The sequence below is a fragment of the Neopsephotus bourkii genome, unplaced genomic scaffold (assembly GCF_033783945.1).
Source record: "Neopsephotus bourkii isolate Nb327-2 ecotype Australia unplaced genomic scaffold, CSIRO-AGI_Nbou_v1 NB_719, whole genome shotgun sequence".
Lineage (NCBI taxonomy): Eukaryota > Metazoa > Chordata > Aves > Psittaciformes > Psittacidae > Neopsephotus > Neopsephotus bourkii.
The window spans coordinates 2,247,485-2,275,296 of NW_026901218.1; the positions used below are offsets into that span (position 1 = coordinate 2,247,485).

The following is a 27,812-nucleotide window of genomic DNA, read 5'->3' on the forward strand; positions in this document are numbered from 1 at the left end:
CTTTTGCCCAGATTGGCCATGTTTCAGGTGTTTAATAGTAAAACTGCTGTTTGCAGTAGAGATATTTTAAAAATAAAGGTTCCTTGTAATAGGGTTCTTCATCCTTTAGTACAAAAATGAGTAGGCTGACTCTTGAGAGTACCAAAGAAACAATTCCTGGTGAAATCTAGAGTTTGACAGTGAAACTTCAAAGGTTTTTAGCTGTGAGGGGAGATGCTGTGGTGAGGTGGGCAGAGCTGCATCCCTTTGTTGAACAACACTGCTTGCAGCAGGTGAGGAAGAGGCAGAGTGGTGGGGTGAGACCTGGGACATCACTGAACAAAAGCTACAAGTGCTTTAAGGAGCACAAGGAGGTGGAAGGGGTTGGGTCTGTAAGCCCAGTGATGTACATCACTCATGTGATGATCACTTACGAGCCTTGTTAGTGAGCTGAACTGCACTGAAAAAACACTGGCCCTTTCACTTGTGAGGTTTTTCTTTTACCTGATAATCTTCGGTACTCCACATTTCCTGTCCATGGACAACAGCACTGATAGACAGTTTCGCTGCTGGGTCAGTGTGAAGAGCCTGGGCTTGTGGTAATCCCTCATTTCAAATCCTGTACAATCATTAGCAAAGTTTCTCTTGATGTACAGGGTTTGGGCTTTCTCATTTATGGCTGCACATCTGTCATGGCTCATCTATGAGAAGGAGCCCACATGGCTAACTCTAGGACTGCTAAGAGCAGAGGTGTTCACACAGCAGCCTGAACATCCTGAGCAAGTGTGCTTGGAGGAATGAGGTACAAATGTGTGAGCGAAAGGGGGGCTGGATTTGGAGGCAGACAGACTGACAGGGCGGCTGAAACAGATTGTTCTTGGAAGCAGACACATCGTTCTGCTTCTGCTTGCCTATGTTCTGCCAAGAGGCATTTGCAGTCTCTAGATCATGATGGCTGCAACCTGCTGTGTTGAAACTTTTCTATCCACAGGCTGACTGTGCAGTGTAGAAAGATAATCTACCTTATGCGCACTTATCTTCTTCAGTGCCCAAGCAATCGTCTTCCTTTTCCCTCCTTCTCTTCAGCTCTGTGAACTCACTCATGACATTTTCCAATAGCACAGAGGAGCAGGAAGCCTGATTTTGTGAGATGACTTCCAAAATGCAATACTTTCAATTAAAGCCTTTTTGTTAGGTTGAGTTTTAAAGGATGTGGGCTGTACAGAAAGTGGTGTCGTGCAGTTTGTTTCACAGTGCAGGGCGAAATACCAGAATACAGAGTCTTTGGCTTTTATTTTGGTTTTAACCTCAGATCTGTCCAGAGAAATGAACTTCCAAAGGGCCTGAAAAAACTCTAATTGAAGGTAAAAATGCACTGTAAATGCTTTCTTAACTGTGAAGCCTGAGATCATAACTCATGACTTGCGCTGTCACTTCTCTTGTTGGATGCAGTCGCAAAGGAGGGTGGCTAACAATGGTGATGGGTTATCGAGTGATATTTCCTTTGATAAATGACAGTCCTTGCTTTGGTTTATTGAATGGAAACCTCACAGTTCTTGATGCTAGGAAGGTACTGTAAACTTTCTTGCTGTTGAGAGAACTTGGACTCCAAAGTTTGGCAACACTACAAATGTAGAAAGCACCCTTTGTATATTTTATGGGGTCTCTCCTCAATATCTTGAGCTGTCATAACCATTAATGGGAGCTGGTTGTGCATGTTGCACCCTAACCCTTTGCTCTTCTAGTTTAATCTTCATTTGAATGTTGGGATCACTGTCTTTCAGTTTACAACAGCTTTCTTTGCTTTCCCGATGCTTTTCAATTGATTAATGTATTACGATCAATCCCAAGTGGGATGCCATTATTAACTTACTTCATTAAATTACATACCAATTTGTTAGCCTTAATTCCCATAATTGTCCCCTTGTATTTTAGTGGGTTTATTTGAATAACTTGCTGTTAGAACTTGATCAGCATTTGTGTATTCTTTTGTCTCCCTCTCCTTCTTTTCACCCTTGATGTTCAAAGTTGAATCAGTTTAAGAATATTTATAGCGCCGGGTGTCAGCATCTTAAACACAGTAATTTACTTCTCTGTGATTTAAAAATGTCCTGTCTTTAACAAAATAAACACACAAAAAACCCCAAACCAAACAACACCCCCCAAAAACAAAACCACTTTTATATACATAAAAATCTTTAAATTGTTAGAAAAATATCTTGTGGAGTTTTCATTGCCAGTCTCCTGAAAATGACACTTTAAATGTCTTACATGTAAAACTTACAGTTGACAGTGTGTAATCTCATCCTCTCTGTGGTTTAGGAAGATTGATGCGCAGGACGTCTGCCGATTATAACCATTAGACTAAAAAACAAATTAGTTCCCCAACTACAGTAATGCTTTCTGCATTTTCCTCTCTGCTGTGTTTTGTTGTTAACATCACTTTGTCACTTTATCAAACACCACAAAGCAGACCAAGAGCTGGATGCCATAAGAGCTGGGTCAGAGTGGAGGGACTCCCAGCCCTCACATGGGTCCTGTCACTCATCAGTTGTCTGCTTTAGAGAAGGGACAACAGCCCCTAGCAGAGTCTGTCTTTGTGTCTCTGAGCATTGAGAAGCCATTGAATGTGGCTTGTTTTCTTTGCTGCAGGTACCTCTTCTCCTCTCTGTGATAGTAACAATTGGTTCATCCCCTTCCTTCTTTCATGTTCCAAATCTGGTGCATTTTGACCTGACCTTCATTGTTAGGAAAAAGAGAGTGAGAGAAGCTGGAAGTAAAGCATCTATTTTTTGCTACTCAAGTCTTCAGAGAGTTTTACTAGATGTGGTCTTATTTACAAAGGAGAAGTAAAGCTGTACGCTCATCTCCTTTCCTTTCTCCCAAATGCAGCAGCTGCCTTTGATAAGTCCCTGTTTTCTCCCTGTTGTTGAACATCCAGCCTGGATTCCAGGAAGATGACTTTTTAATGCCTGTCTGCCTACCTTTCTTTAAATCTAATTCAATTTCTCTTTCTTCAAAAGCCATCCTTGGTAGCTATCCAGGCCTCAAACCTGGAGGGACTTATCAAGTATATTACATGTGGTTTACTTTCAGTGTACACACAGGGAGAAATCTAAATCTTAGAAAACTCCTGCTTTCTAGTTCACACATTGCCCAGTTCTGCAGGATTTTGCACAGGATTTGTGCACACCTTAGAAAAATTACTCTTGTTTTCATCCTCTGTATCTTCCATGAAATGGTAGAGACTTCATATGCCTCTGGTTACCAGTTAGTGTTATGGCACATTTTAAGTGATCTATTCATAAATGATTGCCTAGTTTCACTTTGTGCCATAAAGAGAGATTGGTTGTAAAGTCTGAATGTATAAAATAGATGGGTAAAACTGGGGCTACCTTTGCCTTTAGATCTTCTGGTTGAGATAAAAAAGTTATTCTTACTAAATTTAAGCTGTTCTGCCTGAAGAATTATTACTGTTGTTCCAAGATATAACAGTGCCAAGTTTCTCCTAGTATTGGCAATAATAAACAATTCAAGGTTCAGACAGGATTTCCTGGGTAGCATACCAAATGTTCTAGAAAACCTTCTCGGACAGCAGCTAATACATTTTTAATACAAATAAAACATAATTCTTTAGTCTCGTTTCAGCTTGATCCCTAAGGTAGGAAAAGTATGCAGACTATGCATAATTGATGTATTTGTTTGAAGTGTTTACCCGCATACCCCATTCACAAAGTCTCTTTTCGTTAATAGGTTGTTGCAGGATGTAAGAATCACTTAGGGCTCACATTGTACAAATAAATGGAACGTGTCACTTTGTACGTTCAGTGAGGTGGGTACAGAGTCATCCTAGTTCTGCCTTTGCCTGCTGCCCACCTCATCCACCCCTAGCCAAGTCACACAACAGGTCCAGCTGAAATATCAGTATGTTTTTTCCCAGATCACATGTGATGGGAAAGCATGGAAGCATGCAAGGGAAGGAAGAGGAGTGTTTGGGAACAGAGGGTGCTGCCTATCCGTACTGGGGACAGCACAGGTTCGTGTCAGGTTGGTGTGCCCATGGAAGCACCACCCCAGTAATTATCAATGATATGCATGTGGTTTCTTGTCTAATTCCTAAATATTACACGTGATGCTGAGCAAGTGTGCAGGAAGGTATCTGTCAGTAATTTAATTATCATCTGCCCTAAATCCCTGTAAATACGGTGTTACAGGTTCCTGACAGAGGGTTGAGTTGTTCCTGGTTTTTCTCATCTGGAGTTTCTGTGCTGCAGGACAATGGGAGAGATGATTATCCAGGGTTTTCTGAACTGGTGATTTTCTTTCCAGAGGTCAAAGAAAGGCAATGGGAGTAGATCAGAGTCTAGTCTGGACCCTTTCTTTATGTATTTGCGCAGAGGTAGATATTTGTATGTATGGCTGATGGCTTAACTGATAATGCTGATGGCATATTACCCCCCAAATTATTCTGCAGCTGAGATGGCGTCTTGCCCAGAGCAATCCCTGTATCTGATGTTTTACCTCCTGTGAATCTAAATCAGGAATCTTAAAGTTATTAGGGTGGGGATACAGGTGTGTAAACTTGGGAACCCTTTTACAGCATGATTTTAGTAGCTTTCAGATGTATGTTCTACATCTGAGATTAACTGAGAAGCTCACTAATCCGACTGAGGTGATGGGTCTGAAATGAGCTAAATGGTCCCAGTTTGAGTGATATTAAACCTCCCTTTGTTTTATGTTCACATGTGCTCGAAGCAGGGTTCCCAGAACAAAACCAGCAAAGAATCTGGGATGCGCTTTTATGCACATTAAGCTTTACTGGAAATAGATAAGAGCTAAGAATGCCAATCACCGTCTTATTCTATGCAGAAAATTGAAATATGCGTTAGACAAAGATTGCTTAAATCTGTTCACAGCACCTCTGAACAGTGAGTTTTCAGAGGCTTGCAAGATGGAGCAGGATTTTTCCTATGAGCTTGTGGTGTTTCCCAGCTCTGGGAGCATGGAAAAGCCGAGGAAAAGCTGCCTGGCTGATACCATCAGAAAAGTATTCAGGTGCCGATTGTAACCGTGCCATTTCCACGCATCAAAAATGCATCCTAATGTAGTAATTGTCAAGAGTAAATAGACTTTCTGAAAGGAGGTATTGGGTTTGCAACATCTGTACTGTATCAAATGAAGCCTAACTGGAGATTTGGCAAACTAGTCTGTATGACTGAAGTAAAATGATGTATCACATTAGAAAGTAGTGTGGTTATTAGAAAGCTCAGTCTTGCTCGTGATAAAATGGATTTCTTTTTCAGCATAAAATTCATCTTTACTTGCTGCAAGAATATTGCTAGAAGAGATTAACTTCGGATCTCAGTGTATTTTTTAGTGTGTCGCATTTTAAGGCTGTAAATATATTAGCTGATCTGTAAGCTTCACTTAAGTTACAGCTTTCTGGGGTGTTCAAGAAATAGGATCATGCTATGCAGGAATCAGGATGATTGAATTAAATCACCCCTTTTGATACGAACTTTCTCTCAGGATCATTCTACCAGGTCAGTATTTAAGACAGCTATATGGGTGAGCATTGATTAGAAAGCAAAGCTTCATAACCCAAACTATTAAGCTAGTGATTATTTCTTATTATTAATTTATCTGTGGTTTGTATGGCATTATGCACATGCCTTTGTATTAGAAGCAGTCAACATAAAACTATTTTCTTACTCCTTCCTCCCCCCTGCCTACCTTCCCACCTGGCAAACCTTCATTATCATACCTAGGGCCTATAAAAACATCCAGCATAATTTGAAATGCTCTTGTGTGAAACATGATTAGACTACATCAATCACTTCTCAAAGGCAGGGTGTTTTTTTTCCCTGCATTTTGTATTCTCAGCTGCTAAAAACACAGGCTTTTATATCGTGCTGCATTTTGTGGAAGACATAAGCAGACAGATAGTTCCTCATCTTGGGTGAACCAGTTTTGTTAAGTACTCTCCCCAAGTGCATACCAGTCAAATTAAGCTTTAGGTTAATGTTTTGGAATGCTCTCCTCTTGCCAACTCATTACCAGTGATATGGCTAAGCAAACTGTTGCCTTCTGCTATTCCAGCTATCTACAGAGATTTATCATCTTTCAGCTAATAAGCTTACTTTCTCTAATCACACGGCCCACCCCGCCTTATGGCTAGACTTGTCTCTTCTCATAAGTTGGGCAGGGAATTAAAGGCCAAGAAGTAAAGCTGACTTTTAAACCCTGCTGTGTAGAGCTGTTTGATGGTCCTTGTGTTGTGGATGGAAACACCCATCATTTTTGACTCAGAATTGTCTCATTACCTAGATCTGTTCTGCACTACTCCTCAGGTGGATACTGATACCACTCTGTGGACAGATGGTGGTGCGAGAGGGGGTGATGCCTGGGCTGGTGGCACCACCTTGGTGTGCTATAGGGCCATATGGGCACTTGGGTTGAGAAAACCTTGGTGTGTGCATGGAGTGCAGCTGGTTGCTGCCACACCTGTCTAATAGAGCTGATGAAAGGCTATATATAAATTCATGCTGAGCTATGGAGATGATCTCTGTCAGCTGTTCTTGTGTCAGAAGCAATATTTTTTAATGCTGCATTTATGTTGCAAGTGCCCAACCTATACCTACCTGCCTTTTAGGAAGTACCCTCTTTCTTCATTCATTACTGCTGACATTTCATCTGAGGCATGTAAGTAGTGTCTTATCTCTAAAAATAGAAGGGGTTTTTATGTCTTTCTTATGCCATATATTAAAATGTTTCCTGCCCTTCTTAAATCTGAGTGCAGACAGAGCTACAAATGCTGGTGTGTCCTACCAGTGTGATGGAGTCAATGGCCAGTATGCAGAGAACATGGGATGCTATGTCATCAAGCTTTCGAGCTCTGGAAAACATCCTCACAGCAGCCATCAGTGCAGTGCTCCTCATGTGCATGTTACAGCTGGGTTGGAATTTAAACAGTGCTGGGTCTCAGGCATTTTGGGGAGAATTGCCTGTGCAACCTGGCAGTGAATATGTCCCTCTGTGCCAGCCCTCTGAGGACTGCCCTTTCAGAGCATTGGCTTTTTAGCTTGCCCCATACCAGCACAAGCTTTTGGCATGGAAAAACCTAATGCGGGTTGTAGTGTCAGTCACAGGTGGTTGTATGAAAGTGGTGACATCAAAGGACTATTGCAGCCTGTCAGGTTTTGAGATAAGAAACTTTTCTAAGAGAGATAAAAAACTTTTCTACAGATGGGTACCAAAACTGGGGTATTGGCAAAGTATGTGCTAGGAACCTTGGTGGTCTAGCTGACTGGCTGCAGCATTGGTGACAGGATCACAACCAGCTACATGATCTGCGGACACCCAGGATTTAAAGCACTGGGGTGTGAAAAGAAGTAAAAAAGAAGAAAGCAAACACCTCAAATTAATAGGCAGGTTCTCTGGCAAGCGCACGGAGAGTGTGTGATAGAGGAGAGGAGGTGGGAGACTCTTCCTGAGAGCATTCCTGTGTATACCCACCTGCAGGAAGCATCTTCACTGCTCCGGGTCAGACTAGACTTGTTCAAAGAGCACTTTTTGTTCTAACGATGTTTTAAGTTTTGTTTAAAATCGTGTTCAGTTGCATTTTATTTCTTCTCTTGTACCTTCACTGAGATTTTTAGATTCTCTCAGTTTTGAAGTTATATCCTGTGTAGGAGGAGGGCTTCCTGACCAGAGACAGAGCTTGAAAACCCCCTCCATAGATGGGTCATGCTCCACAGGAGCACCAAAAAGCTCTAAGAAGCCTATGGAGCAGAGGCATGAAGGCTAGAGCATCCTGAGGAGTTCTGTGGCTTTAAGACTATCAGCTACACACAGTGATTGAATAACATTCACTTTGCCACTGCTGAAATGTAGAACATCTTGAAACAAGCATACATGTCATGTTAGGTTTTTGTATTTCTTTGTATTTCAAGAGGAAGAAACTGCTGCCACTAACTGAATGTTTCCCAGGCTTTTAATGCACTTGTGTTCTAAGAGCTTTTTTCCTGCACAATAATATCCCCATTTCCTCTAAACACAAGCCATGATACTTGTTGAAATGTTTTTGTGAGGAACTGAGTTGTTGGGTCATTCTTACCAAGTGAAAAATAAACAGCTTGACATATGAGGCTCACTCTTGTATGTAGTGTTACACCAGGTGAAATAGGGTGGTTATGAGCTGTACTTTTGTGGCTGCAGCAACTTGAGTAGGTTCGAAGCATCTGAGAAGAAAATTGCAGGCCACATCCTGCCACTCTCGATTCCATGATGAGGACTGCCTCATCTCAGCTGCTTCTTTACTGCTGTGACTGCCCTGCTGCTGGTATCCTCCCTGGCTCAAGGATGCAGCTCTTAGAGCATCTGCACTTCATAGAATCATAGAATAGTTAGGGTTGGAAGGACCAAAGGATCATCCAGTTCCAACCCCCCTGCCGTGGGCAGGGACACCTCACGCTAAAATACACAGTAGCTATGGCTTCCATGGTAGCCTGTGTGCTGGCATCCAAGTTTCCTCTGGATGAGCCTACTTGCCACCCTCAGTAGCCAAGGCTACTTCTTTTTCCTGTCTCCATGAAGGATGTCCAGTTCAGACTGGGAGGACACAGGGACTTCCTTGGTGGGGCAGGAGGCAGTGGGTAGAGAGGAGGAGGTGGCAGCATCATGCAAAGGTGCACAGTGGCGTATGTGGCACGGTTTGGGAAGACAGGATGCTATAATGTGGAGGAGACAGAAACAGCTCCTTGGGTGGGAAGAGAGAGTGAGGAGGATGCGGCGGGTGGGTGATGGAAGAGGGAGGCAGCTCAGAAATGAGAACAGAGGCAGAAGTGAGGAAACTCTGAGGATTAGCCGGTGCTTTCTGCCTTAGGTACCATGAGCACTGAACTGTGCAAGTTCATAGCATTTTGCAAAGCTGCAGACATCTGCAAGAACTTAAATGACACTGAAAATTTAGAGATGAAAAGTAAAAATGAAAGAACGAGCTTGAAAGAGATATACAAAGATGTATCATAGTTGACAGACTTGTCCTCTTGTGCCAGAAAGCTATTAATGATACACCACTGGGTTCTTGTACTGCAAAGACGCCTGAGAGTCCTTCCTTCCCATGGCTGCTCCATTAGACATGGGGAATTTGCTGTAGCAATAATTCCAGCAGCAATTTGAGTAGGTCAGTTCACACCTTAAAAATGAGGTAGAGGGAATGGCAAGAAAATTGTGTTGGATCTTGATGTTTCAAAGCAGGAGATTAAAACAAAATCTGCCCTAGACCAATTTGTTTTCACTGGATTTGTAATTTAATTGTGAACTGAGGTGTGGTTGTCACTGGGGAAGTGGCTGTGTAACTTAATTGACATTTCTGCATCCTTTGTGTCTGTGACTCATAGATGCCGCTTGAGTCATCTAGTACCGGCAGGCTGGAGGGAGCCGCTGCTGTTGGGAAGTGAGCTGAGGGCAAGGCTGGGAGAGAAAAAACCAAGGACTTTTCATGTAGAATGAAAGAAAGATGTTGGAAAGCTGAAAGACTTTTTCTTAGTTTTAAAGGGGCGATTGTTGTGACCTGTCTCACCAAAATCCTTTGTGTTGGCTGGAAGAGAGGGAAAAGGCTGTAAATCTCCGCTGCATCCTAGGTGAGCTTAGCTGGGGCAATTAAATTAAAACCCTCTGCAAAACAGTGGGTTCCAGATGCCCATCTGAGCCGTTCCCTTCCACCCTTTGCACTTTGCCTAGCACGTTCTTTTGTTTCGCCACCAAAATTATTTGTTTTATTGAAAATAAAAAGCAAAAGAAAAGCTGAAGCTACGGTTTCCTCAGTTGCACAGGTCTGTACCAAATTCAAGCCAGGAGCAGGAGAAAAGGAAAGCTAACTGCCATCCTTGCCTTCACAGTTTTGAGTTTAGCCTCTCCAGATGTGCAAAGCTGTATGTCAAAGAGTGGGTGCTGGAGGATGATCTGACTGCAGTGCTTGCTATAGTTTTTTTCATTGCACCATTTCATTTTCCTCCTTACATAGGTCAGAATGGTTATTTTTACCTAAAAACTCCTGTAAATTGAGCAGGTTGTAGAAACTCTAAAAGAAACCCAATTCCTTTTTTCTGTTTTTTTTTTTTTTCCCCTTAAACTGAAATGGTGAGAACAGTTTATAACTGATGGCAGTTCTTATAAAATAGCCTCCATCCTGATAAAATGTTACCCCCTGGTGTGTCATTTTTCCAGCTGAACTGCTGGTAGGATTGAGAGATCTTGCACACTGCTGTTTAAATAAGTAGACTACATGCTCTATGAAGAAATCATATTATTTCCTCAAAGGAGAACAAGTAGGCTCAGTGCACCAAAATTGCTTTAAATAAACTTGCAGCTACTCCAGCCTTTTGCGCAGCTGCAGATGGTAAAGTCTATCAATCAAGCTTTCCCAGCTTTGAGAATCTGCCCCTGAAGCTGTCTCTTCCTCTGTGTTGCAGTCGCATTCTCTTGTCTTTTACAGGGCTATCTTAGATATTCTCTTGCAGCTAATGGGATTGTGCTTTTGGGCTGCAGCTATCTTTCATTTTGCCTCAGATATATGCATATTAAGATCTTTCAATAATTTGTTAATTGAATGTGCTGTTCACTTGCAGTGAATTGGCTCTATCGTGCTTTTGAAGTGCAAGGATGCTTTGGGGAAATTAATGCCTACCTTATCAATGGAGTGAGTCAAAGTCTGGGCAAATAAGTGGCTTACAGGAAGAAAGGAAAATACATTGCTGGCTGATTCTTACTATCATGGAGGTTGCAAATCTTAAAGTGAATGGAGGTAATGCTGCAGAGGGGGTGCTGCAAAGTCTTCCTCAGCCTGAGGAGCTGATTCGTCAGCTGCCAGCATATCTACAATACAGGATCAATGTTTCTATCTGCTAACAAATAAGCTCAGTGTGCACAAACACAGCATACTCTGAGCTGAGTTACTGAGCAGTACTTAATTCTACCTGAGTTTCATGCTTGTGGTTTCTTTGAGGCAGTCTCTCTAGCGCAAATTCTGTTACACATTCTGAGGTAGCCCATGCTGTCCCTTTGCTCTTTTTATGGCACTGATATTTCAGCCAACCTTTGGTGGAAGAGTGACTGTGCTTGCATTTTCAAGCATCCCTACTGGACATAGTGAATGTGACAGTTTCTGATCTATAACCAAGCTTGTCCCGTCCTTGTCCCAGGTTGTCTGTAACTAACCTGGCTCTAGAAGCAGCAGGTACAAAATGACAGAGAGGGTGAGTTAAGGCTGAGAAGAGCTGTGATTGCAAGCAGCTGCATTGCACTACACCAAAGTTGAGGGACAGCCAGGACACCTGATCCCAAAGTCAGCTCAGTAGCTTTTAAAACCATTTTGGGCTTGAAAAAGAAAAAAAGGAAAAAGGGCAGCTTCCTCTTTGGCACTGCTAGTTAATATCACACTGTAGATACCCTCCAAAGTTGTGATGAAGTATGAAGTTAATACATCACTGCAAGCTTTCAGTCAGAATGATGTATTATTCAAAGTGGAATTAGCTAGAAGGATCAATGCACACCCATTACTCTATTTAAAATAATAATGGGAAGACTCATTATCTTCTTTTTTCCCCTCTCTTCAAACACCATAGTGAATGAGACATGTAGGAACACCTCCGCCGCCAGTGTAATGCACCTCTGTGACTTCAGTGTATTTTTATTCATAGCAGGATTATTAACACTTGAAGACCAAAACCAGGATTTAACTCAACAGAAATTGCCTTCAAATCACTGAACCTGAAACCAGTTGCCGTAGGCAAAGGCAAGCTCAGCTCTAATGCGCATTGTTAGAAAAATCAAAGGTCATGGCTGTATCCGTGTGAAATAGCACGTGTGCCAGCATAAGATTCAGAGTCACATCTTGCCCAAGTACCTGTTATTCTCTCTGATGTTACACATGAGCAGCAGCTTGAAGTGTTAAGGGGGCTGTTGCCATTTCTTGTTTTCCCTTATAAACATATTCTGCAGGATACTTACTTCGGGCAGTCCATTCATTGCACAGCAAATGCTTTCTGTCTCCCAGCTTACCCCTGTCAGGCTGCAGGCGCTTGGCCAGATTTGTCCTTTTGCATCAATTCATAAGAGAGATGTGCAATTATAGCATATATGGGGGAGATGGAAGAAAATATCATCTGTGGAGGAGCAGCATATATCATTCTTGGATCATTTAGTGCTTGTAAAGATTAAAAACTTAAGAGCACCAAACCTAGCTTATCACTGTGTTAGGAGCTCGGTAGGCATTTTTTTTGCCTTCACAGATAGCTCAGTGTGCTGTGGTATTAGCTGGTGTTTTCCTGAAAAGGCACAAATAAATATATTCTACTGTATTTCAAAGCAAAGCATATGTAAACTTTTCATATCAGTTCATCCACATTCCAGATCTGGCTGAAATCTTTCACTTCCTTTTGTTCAGAAACACTTAAGAAATATTTATCCACAACTAGCTTTTGCAGTGTGGACTTCAAAAGGGAGAGGAGAGAGAGCTGAGACAATGGACTTTGTGTAAAGCTGAAGGGTGCATACCACAAAGCCAGGATGCATATCCTTTCTCAGTGCTGCAGACTGATGCAGGGTTAAAGCATCATTTTTTGCAAGGGTTAGGAGTAGGACCTACCCAAGCTCTTATATAGCTCTAAAATAATTTGGTCCCAAATACGTGAATTTGAAGAGTTTCACAAGAAATATGCCAATATGCCTTTGCTGACAGAAGTATGTTTTTTTGAACAGTGATTATCTTGGATTCTTTGAAATCTGTTGCTGTAATGTTAAAATACATATTGTGTGGCATAATGTTCACGTTAATGGGATTCTTCTCATTCCTGCTCTAAAACAGTGAAAATCAAGTCCTTCCCATAGGGACTCCGGACTGGCACCTGCCCAACACTGATAAGAGAAGAAATTGTTTAACTGTGTTGATTGTCCTGAAACCCTACAGGACAATTTAATCTCTGCAACCTAGTTAATTTATAACAGTTTTCTTCTTAGTTGTTTGTACAGAGCGTTTGGAGATTTGGGTACTTGGCTGGTGAGCTTTAGATCTTAACTGCAGGCTGAATGGGAGCTGAAGGCGCGTGGTCAGGGGAATATTACCTTTGACTTTCACCGCTGTAATTGAAGGTAGAATTTGACACATTGGCATCTCTCTGTGTCAGCCATTGTCACTGGCTTCAGCTGCCACAGTTAAGTATGTAGTCGTTCATCCTTGGCAGACACCATCCTTTACAGCACAAGAGGATGGTCTCTGGATGTTAATGCCACAGCACTCTGGGAGCAGCTGGCTATATCAAATTCAAGGCATGCAGATTGTCTTGGCCATTTTACTTAGCAGATGGGTAAGGCTTGATAGATTGAAGATTTAGTTCCCAAGTCAAGGGCCAGATGTTGCAGTGGGAGAGAAAAGTAAATCATAGCACTGTTCAGAGGAGAAAGGCTCAGGTACTGTATCACAAAATTGTTGTCATGCATCTTCCTCTGACTTGCACAAAATGCGTGTCATTTTGCCTTTCAATATCACCGACTATGGCATTCTGCTTTGTTTTGAGATGCTTTGCAGTACTGTCTGTGAGCCCATTTAATGAGCTTGAAAGCAGTTGCTGCAAATTTATGACAGTTTAATAAGTCTAAATGCCACATTTTAAGCTGGAAGTGAAAGAGAAATCTGTATTTTGTATCACCCCAAATAGTTGGGGTTTCTTCTGTTCTTTTTTCCACACATCATTTTGTTCAATGCAACAGATCCATTTCATGTTTTAAAAAGAAAAGTGTATTCTTTACTCCTGAGCTGTTCAAGCTATTAATATTCACTGGCTTTTCACAAGGTCACTCGTACCAGTGATTGTTACAGAGTTTTGTGGTGCTTTCCCCAGCCGTTCTCGTCTTGGTTGGTGGGAGGACAACCTGGCTTTTGGAGAGGCTGCCCAGAGCCATGGGAAATGAGGGGGGAGTCTGACCCTTTGGGCAGGGGTCTTGGAGGTAAGATCTGGTGTTGCTGTGAGGCTTCTCTGACTGCCTCAATGTGTATTTGGAGCTTCCCCTGGTTTTATTTGTTTCTGTTCCTAAAATAAGCATTGAAAGCTCAAAATTTTTGCCTGAGACTTCTGGTGTTTTTCTGCTTTATAGAGCTGTTTCCAGCGGAAAGACAGGTCATGGATTACTCATGTGACTCTACCATATGGTTTAAATTCTATAGCATGGGTATAAATTTTAACACTTTACAAGTCTGCCGATTTTGTAAAACCAGAGGCTTGAGGAGGTTCTGAGTTTGGCCTATAAAATAATCAGCTTAACAGAGAGCTTCAGCTGCTTGATACAATGAATGATAGATAATGAGAACTGGGTTTTAACTCATCAGGATATGCTAAACTTAGTACTGCTAAGGACATAAGGACTTTCTATAGACTAGTACCTTGTTGCCCATGGTCAGCTGTAGTGCTGTCTGTCCTCTTCTCACACTCTGCTCTGCTCTTTCGCTGGAACTTTCTTAACTCTTTGAAGTTTTAATAACATTATCCTGATACGGTGCTTGGCCTGCCACCTACCCTATTGACAATAAGGGTAAGCTGTAGGAATAGCACTTTAAAGCAAGGTGGCAACAGGGTGTGCTGCTGAAAAGTGTTAACGCTGTTGTCAATAGAGTTCATGACTGATCAACCTTGTTCACCGAGGAATGAATCATCTCTCAGTCCCCACATTAGATGTGGTAGCTGTAAGTAAATGCAAGCTGTCTGGGATAATGATTTCCACCATGACTTCACCTGAAGAACATCTCTAGTTTATGAGTGCAGGATGGAGTCACTTGTGCATTACCTTTTCCTACATTTAAACACTTGTTCTGTTCATTGCATTAACATCAAGCCATTCATTCTACTTGGAACAGCAGGTGCACCGGGTATTGAAGTCACCCAAAGGGTATGCTAAACAAAGAGATTTTGCTTCCTCATGACATGTTCCTCCCATATTTACCCTATGGTGAGTGCTCTGTTAGCACAGGTAACTGCTTAATGGTATCTCTGTTTATTTTTCCCTTGTGCTTGATGTGATAGTTACCTATTTATTCCTGCTGAAGAGGATTACAGGCATTTTTCAATTATAAATGATGCACGCAAGCATTATTTATCCTGTTTACTGCAAGCCTGTGGAGTGTTAGTCTTTAGCAAAAGCGTGTTATTCAGGAAACATTTGTCATAGTGGTACTGTGGGTATTTTAGGGCAATTTCAGGATGGTTTTCCATCTGTCTGTTCATATTTGCTATGCAGCACGGTCATGACTTGCAGCATAGCAGATTTGTGTTTGTGCATGAAATTCCTGTGCTTGGGAAGTTCTTATTTGTGATGTTTCTTCTGTGTTGGCCTCTTGAAGGAGAGGGAAACTCATTGCTCCTAGCTCACAGGAAAAGAAAAGCTTTCCAAAGCTTCGTTAGGTGTGTTGGGTGAAGCCCAAGCGCTGAGATCAAGTTACAGATGTGTGGTCCTTCTCTAACCCTGCAGCCAAGGCATCATGAGAAATGTGGCATGTAAAGTCAATCTGAAGAATTCACTGCTATTTTCCTGAGGGATATATTCATAAGATAATAAAAAATACTTTGCTCTAATATATGTTATATAACAGAAGAGGATGAAAACAGTTTGTAGAAGGTTACAAGCTCAAGCTTCATGACATGGAATCATAAAGGAGGTCAGAAGAACACTTCTTATTGTAGATATTTTTGTCCCTTTTTCCTTCAGCGTATTTTTCCCCCTTTTTTTAAGTATCAGCTGTTGTCAGAGGCAGGATTCTTGTACGGGTGAATCTCTGATCTCAGCCAGCTCCAGGCCAGTTAAACCAGAGGCATACAGCAGTAGGGATAGAACTTGTCATTTTGGGTTTCAGAAACCTCTGTTTCTCTATGAACACAGGCAGAAAATTGATACAGAGCGGGGAGGGGAAGAAAAAAAAAGGAAGAAAATTCAAGGTGATTTGGGGCTTTTAAGAACTTGAAGCAAAAAAGCTGTAAGAAAAGGTTTGCTCTGAAGCATGAACCATTCCACAGAATGAGAAAAGTTTCAGGAAATTTCTAATGGTCTTGCCAGGATCCTGAAACAGTTGTAGAGGAGTGCGGGAGAGCGGTGTGTGAGTAGTTGGAGAAAAGGGGAGAAGGATTTCCAAGGAAAGTAAGACAATATCCCATACAGGTCTGAATTGACATCTCCACAAGTGGTACTAGTCTGCATGTGATTTTTAACGAAACATGAGATTCCACTCCCCATACCATCAGAGAAAACATGCTCACAGGGCCATGGAGCATTTCCTTTCCAAGTCTCAGAGAAATAACACGACTGTTGATTTCATGCTGTTGAAGAACGTAGCACATTTGCAGAATATACTATCAAATAGGTTGCATAGCAGGATCTATTGAGGCACATAGCACCTCGCCAGATTAAAGGGGCACTGACAAGACTAAGATTAAGGATTGATCTACTTTGACAGAAAATCCCAAAAGGAAGAGTTTTAACCTTTAGGATTCTTTCCATCTATTTGCTTTCTTCAAACCGATTGCAGCTGTCACCAGAAATAGAAACAAAGCAAATTCGTTCCTACTTATGCTTAAGCAACAAAACATAAAACATTTTTCAAGCCCAATGCAAGGTTTTTTTAAAGTCTTGTATTAAATTGGGGTTTTTTTTAATGATTCTTTGGTTTTTAAGTGGTAGCCATGGCTTGGAGAAACCTGAATAAATGGAAAAGATGTAGGAACATGTCTTGCAATAGCTCTGCATTTTTAGTGTTTACTGTTCATTTGCCAGAAGCCAGACAGAACCTACAAAGTGGGTCATTGGGTCCAGTGTACTGTGATTATTATTTATACAGCATCCAAAACGTACAAAGCCTCCCCTTTGGCCATATAAAAGTTCATGCTTCAAAGAGTTTACAGCCTTCAGGGCCCATAATATTATTGTCAGTAACATCTAAGCTGTGTATATTTCAAAGCTGCTATTGCTACTTTCATAATTTTATTGTGTATCTTGCCCTACGTGACTGTTGGAAGTTCTGGAGTACTGCGATGAGAAAGGGATCTTCAATTTCCCTTTAAAACACCAAACTGAACACAACTGTTTTGTCTCTAGACAAGAGCACGAAAATGCATCCTGAACACAGCAGAGTACTTCAAAGGCCAAATAAGCAGAGAAAGGAAAGGTGGTTTGTTGTGGGTTTTTTCAGTGCAGTTGGCTAAGAACATAATGAGGTTTCTAAGATTCCTAATTAGTCATGGGGAGGAAGGATGAGAAGAAACGTGCTTGTGCTTGTGAAACTTGGGCAGTGGATTCCAGTGTTCTTCTCACACCATTAAAATTTGGGATGTTTTTTGCAATAAGACATTTTCGGAGGTGCTGTTGTCAGTGATGTCCCCTTCGTAAGAGTGCCCTCGAAGCTGGTCCTGCACTTCATGCAGAGTGTGTTCCCTGCGAAGCACAAGGTTCCCTGTCAGGGCTATTTTCTTTTGTCTGCACTCCTTTCCCCATATGTTAGTATGTGCCCATAAAGGAATCCAACTCCGGTTTTCCTCATGACATTGAGATCCTGGGCAGGCAGCAAAGTCCGGAGGAGCTCTGTTGCTTTTGATGTGTGTGCCCACTGAGAGCAGTCTGTCCAAAAATGATCAACACTGCTCAGGGTTCTGATGCTGACCAGTGTCAAAAAAAGTAAGAAACATGTGCCCCATGAATGAGGAACAAACCAGTATTTATTTCCTAAAAGTAAATTGGGAAGTGTGTTAAAAATGGAACAGGGTCACGGGAATTGGGAGTTATCCCTTCAATAGCTCTAAAGAAGCAAAATGTTAAAAAAATTGCATTATTGGTTATAAATTCCTTGGCTGTGTTACAAGTGCTGAAGTGATGGGTTTAATTTGTAAGTTGTGGACTTCAATAGGTTTAATCTTTCCTCCTGCCTTCCCCTTCTTTCTCTGGTGCTAGGTTTCACTGTTGCAGAGGTTATAGATGGTTGCTGGGTGATAGGAGAAATAGTGCAAGATACCAGGTTTTGGTCTGGCAGTGCAGGCAGTTACATTGTCAAAAATCAGAGATTTCTTCTAGATCCTCTCGCAAAGATTTTTTTCTCTCTCCCTTGTCCAAGTGACACTAGATTAAATAAATGTAAAAATCTGAATAGTGAAGAGGTGCCAAGGCCCAGCTCCATTACGGCTGAGAGGAATCCAGCTTCACCGATTCCACTGGCAACATGAGATTTATTCCTCTATCAGTAAGGGGTGAACTGATCTGAGATAAATTCTGTTTATCACAGCAGTTTTCCTCTATGAAAGCAGAAGTAAAGAAAAATCAGCTCTCTGGTTTGGGGGTAGCTTTTTGCTGGGCTGATAGTATGGCTAATGTTTTCATGAATTTAGAGGACGCTTTCTTTTGATTTAACCTTCCGTATTTTACTATGGCATGAAGCTTTGGCATTTGTTGAAGAGCCACTGTAAATGTGAGAACTAAGCAGCTTGTTAGATAAGATCTCTTTTTTTAACTCTTTAGAAGATTAAACTGAGACTGTTCTCCCTGATGCCAGGATAGATGTAACCGATCCTGTATCCTTTGCTCGTAGGTCAGTCAGAGGGACAATCCAGCACTGGATCCCATTATCCATGGGTTGAAGGGCGTCGTACATCATGGTAAGTAGCTACTTAAACTTTCTTCTTGCTGGGAAGGGGAGAAGGGCAGGGATATTGTCTTTAAGAGATCAGGTCACCCATGGAAGGACGCGGTGAGCCTGCACATTCCTCATTCACTCATATTTAAGGGCATCACAGCTATTATTTGATTGGTAAAGATCGGAGTCATTTGTTACCTGAAAATGGTTTGGGGTTAACAGTAAACAATTTGTTTCTTTTCAGTCAGTGCTCGGGAATGCGTAAGTTATCAATCAAACCCTACTGCAATATATCCTTCATATTAGTACTTCGAAGGCAGCGTTGATGCTTCACTCCTGCTATTTATCTTCTCCTTGCTCTAAAAATACTCCTCTCTGAAGTTTCTATTTGTTTATAAATTATTTGTCTTTCAAATTTAGGGAGCTGATAATGAAACAGAAAATTAACTATCTATGAAAATTAATTAAACTGTGCAGCAGATGAACATCTTTCTCATGCTGACATAAATATGATCATTTGGCTGTTCTGATGAATATAAACCTGTTATCCTTGAACTTATAGAAGGTACTGAAATAAATATTACTGTATTTTGTACTTTTAGAACCAGTTTTTACTTGGGAATTTTATTGAAACCTTACCACTGGTAATGCATCATTAGCAATGGCATCAAGATGCTGCAGTTCCCCAAGTGCTCTTGCCAGATTTTAATACAATGATTTGTAAAGTTTTAATAATCTCATTCAAAAGGCAGCTGCTGGAATACTGCTAGGTACTCCCAGCCAATAGATGTCAGTATCTAGCTCCCACTGAGTAACAAATCAGGCTAGCAAAAGTAGAGCGAGGTTTTTTCAGTGGCTGCACAGTTTGACATTGAGATCAAGCAGCCATTTAACTGGACTAGGATCCCTTAGCTTGTTTTCTACCTGCCTTGTACTTCAAGACTCTTTACCTCCTGCAAGTGCAGCAGTGTTTTAGCCACCTCCCTGAGCATCCTCTTGCTCCTTGCTGCTGCAGCCAAAATAGCCACAAGTGGATAATCACACTGGTGTCTCTGAAGAGTATTATTCCATTGTCAAAAATAATTATTTGGGTAGGATGTGTCACAGTCCCAAGGTTGTGATTCCCTGACCACATAATGATAGTCTGTCTTGGTGCTGCCTACCCGTAGCAAAATCTGGGTGGATAAAAGGCGTTTACTTTTTTTGGCTCACAGTGCACAGAAGGCTGCTAGTGTTTCAAGTAAAGGAAGTCACTTGATATATTTCAATAGCTTGTTTCCTTTTCAAAACATTAAGGAAGAAAAAGAGGAAAATCTTGCTTTCCTTCCTGTTTCAAAGGCCCTGATTAAAGGCCTCTTCTAACGTTCCTTTGGTTGTTGGAGTAAGGGAATTTCCTCCTACAAAGTTGTTGTTCAAAGAAATTGTTCTCTTTAACTTGAATATTGACGGAATGCATCAGTGAAGGATTCTAATCTCATGTCTCTCTTTTAATATTATTATATAGAGTAATAGTAAAGATGTGAGCTTTTATTCCAGATGCTGTCATTTCTTTTGTTGATTTAATAAGCTTGTATCTTACATAAGCAGAATTTTATGAATTTATCTGAAAAGGTGCTTCCTGCCTTCCATTTGGCTGCATTTGACTGGGACCCTAAAGCAACATGGACTTTTTGGCTGAAATACAGTGGAAAACTGTTGTGTTTTTTGGATAGAGTGGTTGGATCAAGCAACAACAAAAGGAGCTAGAGAAAGGCAAAATTGAAACCTTAAGTTTCTTTGCATTTTGCAACATTTCCTTGCTCATGTTGGTTTTTGGTGGTCATCACAATATAGAGGCACTCATCTGTAATGTAGAAATCGAGAATACATATGAACATTGAGATAACTACCTTGGTATTAAGTTAAACTGTTCTCTTGCATCCTCTGTTGCCTGAAGGGATCACCAACTGCTCAGCTTCACTCCTCCCATGTGCCTCATCTCAACACAACTCATGTAAGGTGTAACCTTACTTACTCATTTAAGACTCCTTTGGTTTTCTATATCCCTCTCCCTCCAAACAGCAGAGCATCCTCCTTGAGTTGTGATGGACAGTCACTCCTTCCTCACAATCATTCAGTTGCAAAGAGGAAGTTACTCACACAAGCACTCATCATCCTTCTCATTTCATTTGCCTTGTGGTACTACTAGATGGCTCGGTCCCATATGGGAACTCCAGTCTGCACCACACCATACAGAGCACCCATGCTGGCCTGTCCCCATAACAGTGACATATCCAGCGACCCTCAGTTAGATATAGGTATGGTACTAATGGGTGGTGACCTGGTTTTGAATTTCTCTTGCATAGCTTTTCATTTTTCCTGTGAAGTCCTTGTTTTCTTACAGTGCCCTTCCAAGGGGAAGTGAACAATTCCACTGTCAGAAGGACTTTCTGTGGAAGTGAAAGCAATTTCTGCTTGAGATTTTGTTGGGGATTTGAATTACTTCCTAATTTGATGGAACATAAATAATTGTGCCCTTCACAGTGTCACCAGCTTAGTAACAATGATAGAGAAACGCACCTAAAAATCAATACAGGCTTAGTTGCTACTTGGAGTTCACTTTGTTTCCTCATCTCCAGGCATAATTTTGCAGAATCTTAATGCCGCATTAAGCTTAACTTTACATGAGCAACCATATAAAGTTGCTTAGCTGGAAGGAAAAGCAGCGATGTACCAAATACCTAACAATGCTTGGATAATGCATTTGGGTTTGCCCTGGATCTACCTGCCAAACAGTGTGTTACCAGCACATCAATGCTCCCCACATCCCTCAGCCACCCTGGCAGAGCATTATAAAGACAGGAACACTGAGGAGGCTCTTTTCAGAGCTGTCAGATGCCTGTTGCTGACTTTAAAGCTGTTTTGGGGTTTGTGCTCTGCCAAGGATTTGTCACACCTCCTGCCGGCGAGGTGCCTGTTATTCTCACTCCTGCTTTCCTTGCCGCAAAGCGCATGGCAAGCGTGCGTCTGCCATGGAGCTCAACAGGGACTGACAGCTGGGAGCATGCAGCCCTCTTTGGAGAAGGGATATGGGCTGTGGGTAGGAGTGATAGGGGTTCTGTGATGCCAACTTGCTGGTATCTTTCAGCTCTGACCACTGCGAGTCTTTTGTGGCTCCTCTTCAAATGCTTTTCTCATCACTTAAGCTGATGGGAAAGGTCCCCAGCAGTGCTGGTGGGATGGTGCTCATCCTTAGCTGAAGTTGAGTCATTAGGTAAAGTAATAGTCACTAGTGCCTGGCTGCGCTTGCACTACACATGGGCTGGTCATGGTGCTGCAAATCAGTCTTTTCAGCCTTGGTTTTGCCATAATGTGCTCAGCTGGGTGCACTACCCTCAGCACCTCTCTTCTCATCCTTCCTTGTGATACTGAGGAGCACAGGGCAGGATGGATCTGCTCTTGTGCAGAGGCTGAGGAGGCTCTCAGGGGCTCAGAGAGAATGACTTGTGCCCTTGTGGGAACAGGGGAATGTGAAATACCACGTTATGTTTTATACAGTTGATTTGCATTAAAATGGCTACTAAAGCTTTTGTCTGCCACATGCTTCAGCAAGATCTCAGAGGAGCATCTAACAGGATGGAGCTGTTGCCCAGAAACATTGCTTTTCCCCACCTCTGCTGTCTTTGACTTGCCCTTTTTAGTACTGTTTTGTGTGTAAGCTTCTTAGTGATGCCTTTTCCTTGTTCTTACAAGCTGCCATCTTCTCCACCCAGTGCATTTTCCTCTCCCAGCCTGAGCATGGGTGCCCTGCACAGTCACATTTTCCCATGCAGGCAAATGGGAGCAGCATCCCACACTACCTCAGGCCCCTGGAAAAACCTTCAAGGTGATGGAAACCATGTTTTGACAGTCTGTCCTGTTCTCCTGTGTCTTGTCACTAAGAATCTACACGGATCAGCAGAAAATTATTAGCAGAGCACAGATAAATTACCACAGCAGAAAAGCCTCTATTAATGTCACAAAAATGGGGCTCTTATTCCCTTCCTTGTCAAAAGTGAGTACTGAAAATCAAAGTGTAACCAGATCAAAAGCTTAGGTACAAAGTGAATTGATGGCATCTGTTGCTTGTTTGTGAACATGGGGTGGGGTGAGGGGAAGAGAGGAACCTTTGTTTGTTTGAAAAGGATTTTAGAAGAAAACCTCTGTATTGTTAAAATGCCATAACTTCAGCTCAGCATGGAGCAGAGTGTGATCTTGGGTCTCCCTTGAGAGGGGTGAGAGGTGTTCAGGCAAGTTGGTGGTGACCACCAAAGTTTCAGGGGCTACTGGGGAGACCAAAATACAGTGGAAACATAATCGCTTTAATAATGAAAAAGGAAAGAGAGTAAATGTGTTGCACATCTCTCCACTTGTCCTAGACAAAAATCAGTGAATAACCTGTTAGAATAAATCAGCACTAAAGAGGAAGCAATCCAGACAGTGTTAGTTACCCTGTGGATCTATCACACCAGAAGGCAAAATAACAAGAAAACAAGCAGCATGACAGGTTTGTGCTTTTGTTTTTAACTTTAACCATAACACCACCTGACAAGCTGTGTGCTTTCTGCACCAAATATCCAGGGGTTGTGGAGAAGAAAGGCAGGGGAGAGGGCTGAGGGTGAGATGTGATGCTGCGGTACTTCATCTTTCAAAGTAAAACTTCGAAGCAAGCAGCAGCCCAATTTGGAACAAGGAAGGCCATCAAAGGGGGAACAGCATGGTATGTTAAGCTGAGAAGGAAATGTGGAGGAGCATTTCTGTTTCCTCGGGGATGATATGAATGTATTCTTTTGTTTTCTTTTCGGTTCTTGTGTTCACAGCCAGAGTGCCCATGTGAAAGGGGCCAGGGCACTGTTGCTGTGAATCAAAGGGGAGAAGGAGGGAAGTGGGAAATGAAGATGAGAGCAGAGGTGATAAGTTCACACCTTTATATAGGGCAGCTCTGTGCATAGCTGCAGGGGTCTCTATGATTTAAAAGAATAAATGATGGAAGTGTTGGAAATCTCTGGTCCTTCACCTGTCTGCTCTATGGAAAGCAGTGTTGGTCACTGCTAAGACCAACCAGCTGACATAGGATTAATAAATTGCATAGAAACACTAATTAATGCAGTTATTAAGAATTAAGGTTGATGCTGAATGTGAACAAAGCAGCTGCAGGGGGAAGGAGCTGGATGCTTTGCTGGTGGGTTTTAAGGATGTTTGCTGAGAAGAGAGGGGTGCTGAAGTCTGAGAACATGCGGTTGTGCTGCAGCAGATGTGAACAGCCCATGCTCCTATGGCCACTTCTGCCTCGCTTCACCCTATCTCCCCCAGGGTTCATCTTGCTCCAGGGGTCCTCCTCTCTAAACTCCTTGTTGTGGTTTCTTTCTCTTCCTATCACTGGTGCCCATTCTGTATTTCTTGGTTTCCATGTCCTTGTCTCAACATGCGCCTCTGCCTCAGGTGAGGTTTTGTCTCAGCCCTGTCTAGAACCCAGCAGTGCTTAAGCATTAAAGGTTCAGAATTACTTTTGCCTTATTCAGAGAGTTGAGGCCTCTCCTTCCCAGCTAAACCTTTTCCTCCTGAGATGTTTTAAGAGGGGGAGGGAGAAAAATTAAGCCTGAGACCAACACATGGCATCGAAATGTTCAACTTCTCTTTATTTTTACATAGGAGACCTTGCCTTTTTTTTTCCTTCTCCTTTTTTGTACTACTCACTGCTTGTCTCAGATTAAATTTCCCTGCAGGACTGTGTTATTATCTCATTCCCTTCCTCTTGCCATGCTGTGCATTCTGTGTCCTTACAGTTCCCTGTTGTTTAGCAGAGGGCCTGTTTTTCTAAAACCTAAATAAAAGTGAGAAAAATAATTGCACAATAAATGACAAGAATTACCCTGAGTACAGGGGACTGTCAGAAACTGCTGGATTTACACAGCAAGTACTCATCTGCTGATCTTTTCAGTTAAAATAACATATACTGTTTGTAATCTCATCTTTCCAGTCACCCCTGTGAGCCCGGTCCCTGGCTCTGGTGTGCAGCTTAACTTTATCTGGGGAGTTCTGGCGCAGTGGGTGTGCGACATGGTGTCCTTCCTATTATTTTTGTCTGTTTGCTTTTTAAACATTTAACTGCAGAAGCTTTAGAATGGCTTGGCTCATTGTGCAAATGGAATTGGCAGTAATATTATCTAACAAATTTGGGAGACTTTCAAAGCTCTTCATATTGGTATTGCAGATTTCAGTTATTCAAAGCGAAGCCTGGTGACGTTTCCACCTATCAGGCATTGCACATACGTTAATTTTGGAAATAAGCTCATTTTAAGATACTGTTTTCACTGCAGCCAAGTTCCTGTTTTCTTACTGAAAAGCATGATGAAAGTCCCAAAGCATTCCGTGAGATATAAATGAACTTGGCATATAGTTATTTTCTTGTGATCTCCAATCCAAGTTCCTGTTAGATTTTAAAAGGGTTTTGATGGCGTATAGTTGTGTGCTGTTTACCTGCATCTCTCCAGAAGCCTCTTACTCTGCAGTGATTTGGTTAAGATTCAGGTCTATCTTTATCCAGCATTTTACAGAGTATATTTTTAGCAAGTCAGTCCTTGAACTCAAAATGTTCGACTGATGGCTCTTGCAATATAATAATTGCTGATATCAGCTTGTGAAAACTGCAGTAGCTGGTGGAGATTCACTTCTGGTATCTCTTTTAAGATCTCATTTTTAACTCTGCTTGGAAAACTGTTGTGCACAATTCAGTATTAGTTCACATCTGGTGGTGTTGCCTTGACAAATAAAGAGTGTAAATAGGTCAGCTTTTTATAGCATGCCTGCAATTGCTCTTACTTTGGGTTGTACAAATAATGGCCTTTGGTGCCATGCAAAATAGTGGGGAGATTTATCAGTCCAAACAATAAATATACTGGTTGTGACTCTTCCTATTACTGTTATGGGAGAAAGGCCAAGAGGTAGACTTGAATGTTGTATCAGAAGGTCAAGTATGTTACCAGCTGGCTCTGTTAATTGTTTTTTTTTGTGAATGTAAGAGCTAAAATGCAATATTGTCCTTTCATGCTGTGGAGCACTGGGTAGTTTAAATGTCACATTCATTGTCTTAATTGTCAACAATGAATCTATGATACTTACCATTTTTCCTTTGGAAATATTAGAGTGGACATGTTTCTACAAGCCTTAGTGCTGTGAACAAAGTATTGCTGTTTGTTAACTGCTAATAAATGCTGCACTGTGTTAGTGGAGCATCTTAGCGGATGTTTGGGGTGTGCTATTCTCTGCATTGCCTGGGAGTGGGGGATTCAGCAGCACATTTATTGCTGCTTTCCCTGAGGGATGTTCTCTAGGGTCACATCTCTGGGGCTCTGATCTCCTGGTCATTTATTTTCTGCTTGGGTGCCTGTCTGCATTCAGGTGCTGAGGTGGGAGTAGGACAAGGAGCAGCCGAAGAGATGCCTCAGTGGGGCTCTGGTTTGGGTGTAAGAACGATGAGGTGGTTCATGGGTCAGTTTTGCATCACTGATTGCAGTGGTTCACCAGTATTTGCAGGTGAACACATGTTCTCATTGCTGTGTTTTACTGCTTTTTTCTGCCGGTTATTTCCCAGTACCTGCCAGCAAATGCTGCCTTGTAGATCATGTAGTTCCCAGCCTTGCCCACTTTCTCCCTCCTAGAACTCCTCACCCTGCTCCTCCGTTCCCAGCCTTCCAGGCCCAATTCATTCCTGTCCTAAACACTGAAAATAGAAAATAGGAGCTAGTCATAAAACAGTGAAGAAACGTTTGATATTATTCTCAACCTTGTTCTTTCCCATTTAGTGGGAATTAGATACATACACGTCTGCGTATATGTATATAAATATTTCTACCATATTCAGTGAATGCTGTTGCTTAGGTTGCAAATTATTCTCATTGCAGTTTTAACAACAACAATAACTGATTTAAGGTTGAAGTTACAAAATCACGTTTTCAGAAAGGTTGCAAGCTCTTAGGAACATAACTTCATGGCATTTACTGTTTCTGTATTCCCTTGAAGGATATGGGAGGTAGATTCTTGAATTTCTAAGTCTCTTTAAGCCTGATGAGAAGATCTGTTTGTGGCTCTAATTCTAAAACTCTGCACTGTGCATCTAGATGGAAGCGATACAAATGAATGGTCTATTTTCAAAATGTTAGGTTATTAAAGCATAATCAATTGTTTATCATCTATTTTAGCAGTCATTTTAATCCAATTATGTGTATTTTTTTAATCTTTGGAATTCATTAATGAAAACTTAAAGCATTGCTTATAGTCATGAAAAATCAGATGGAGCACACCCTGCCCTACTTAAACTGTGTATAAGCAAAGCTGCTTTTTCCTCAAGAAATACTGTTTTTCACAGATGACTGTGACTTTCCAAATGCTTTGGAAAAAACCCTCCCTAATTGATAACCAAAATTTAATCATAGTCGGATACTACCAGTTTGCATTCAAATAAGGTATTTCTCTGTCTAAATAAGCTTCCCTTAGTTGATTATTCATACTGTAGTTCAAAATGTTTAAAAATGAAAGACAGAGTTGGGTGAAATGTAGACTACTTAATACAGTGTGTATTTAATATAAAAGTCATGCATTATTCATATTTTCAATTTGAATAACTTTGAATTTAGCATCCCTGTTCTTCATCTTTTCCTTTGATGAACAATTAATTATTAAAATATAATATTGTCAGCACATGGCACAAAAATCCTTGAAAGTGTAAAATGAGCTTCGTTCTCCTGCCATCCCTTGATAAAGGGATACCTCATATTCTCTGTTTCTCACAGAATGTTTATCCAGCATCTGAAGTGATCCTGTCAATCTAAATACAAGGTTATAAAAGTTAAAAATAGTTAAATTGTTAATTTTAACTGAAACATTTTTTTCTTAAATGCAGGAGGAATGCTCTTTTCAAAGTGTGCATCTACCTCCCATCTGTTTCCCATATAGTCACTGGCTCTTAATGCAAACAGGATGGTTGCATGTTCTAATGCTCTTTTAGATTCATAGCAGTCCACTGTGTGCTCAGCTTCCATATAGAGAGAGACAGGTTCTTAAATAGAAAACCAGTATTATTTTGCTGTGCCGATGTATGTGTGCTGCATTCAGAAATCAAATCCTGTGACTGAGTTTGCTGTTTTTCCAA

General features: G+C 41.5%; 1 protein-coding gene across 3 annotated transcripts in view; it reads left to right on the forward strand.

The window, feature by feature from the left end:
- The window catches only part of PTPRG (protein tyrosine phosphatase receptor type G), a 404,332-nt gene that overhangs the window by 273,727 nt on the left and 102,793 nt on the right, over positions 1-27,812 (forward strand). For all 3 annotated transcript variants that reach the window (XM_061354220.1, XM_061354222.1, XM_061354221.1), the window contains exon 7: positions 18,599-18,665. In XM_061354220.1, the coding sequence (XP_061210204.1) occupies positions 18,599-18,665 (67 nt within the window). The remainder of the gene's footprint in view (positions 1-18,598; positions 18,666-27,812) is intronic.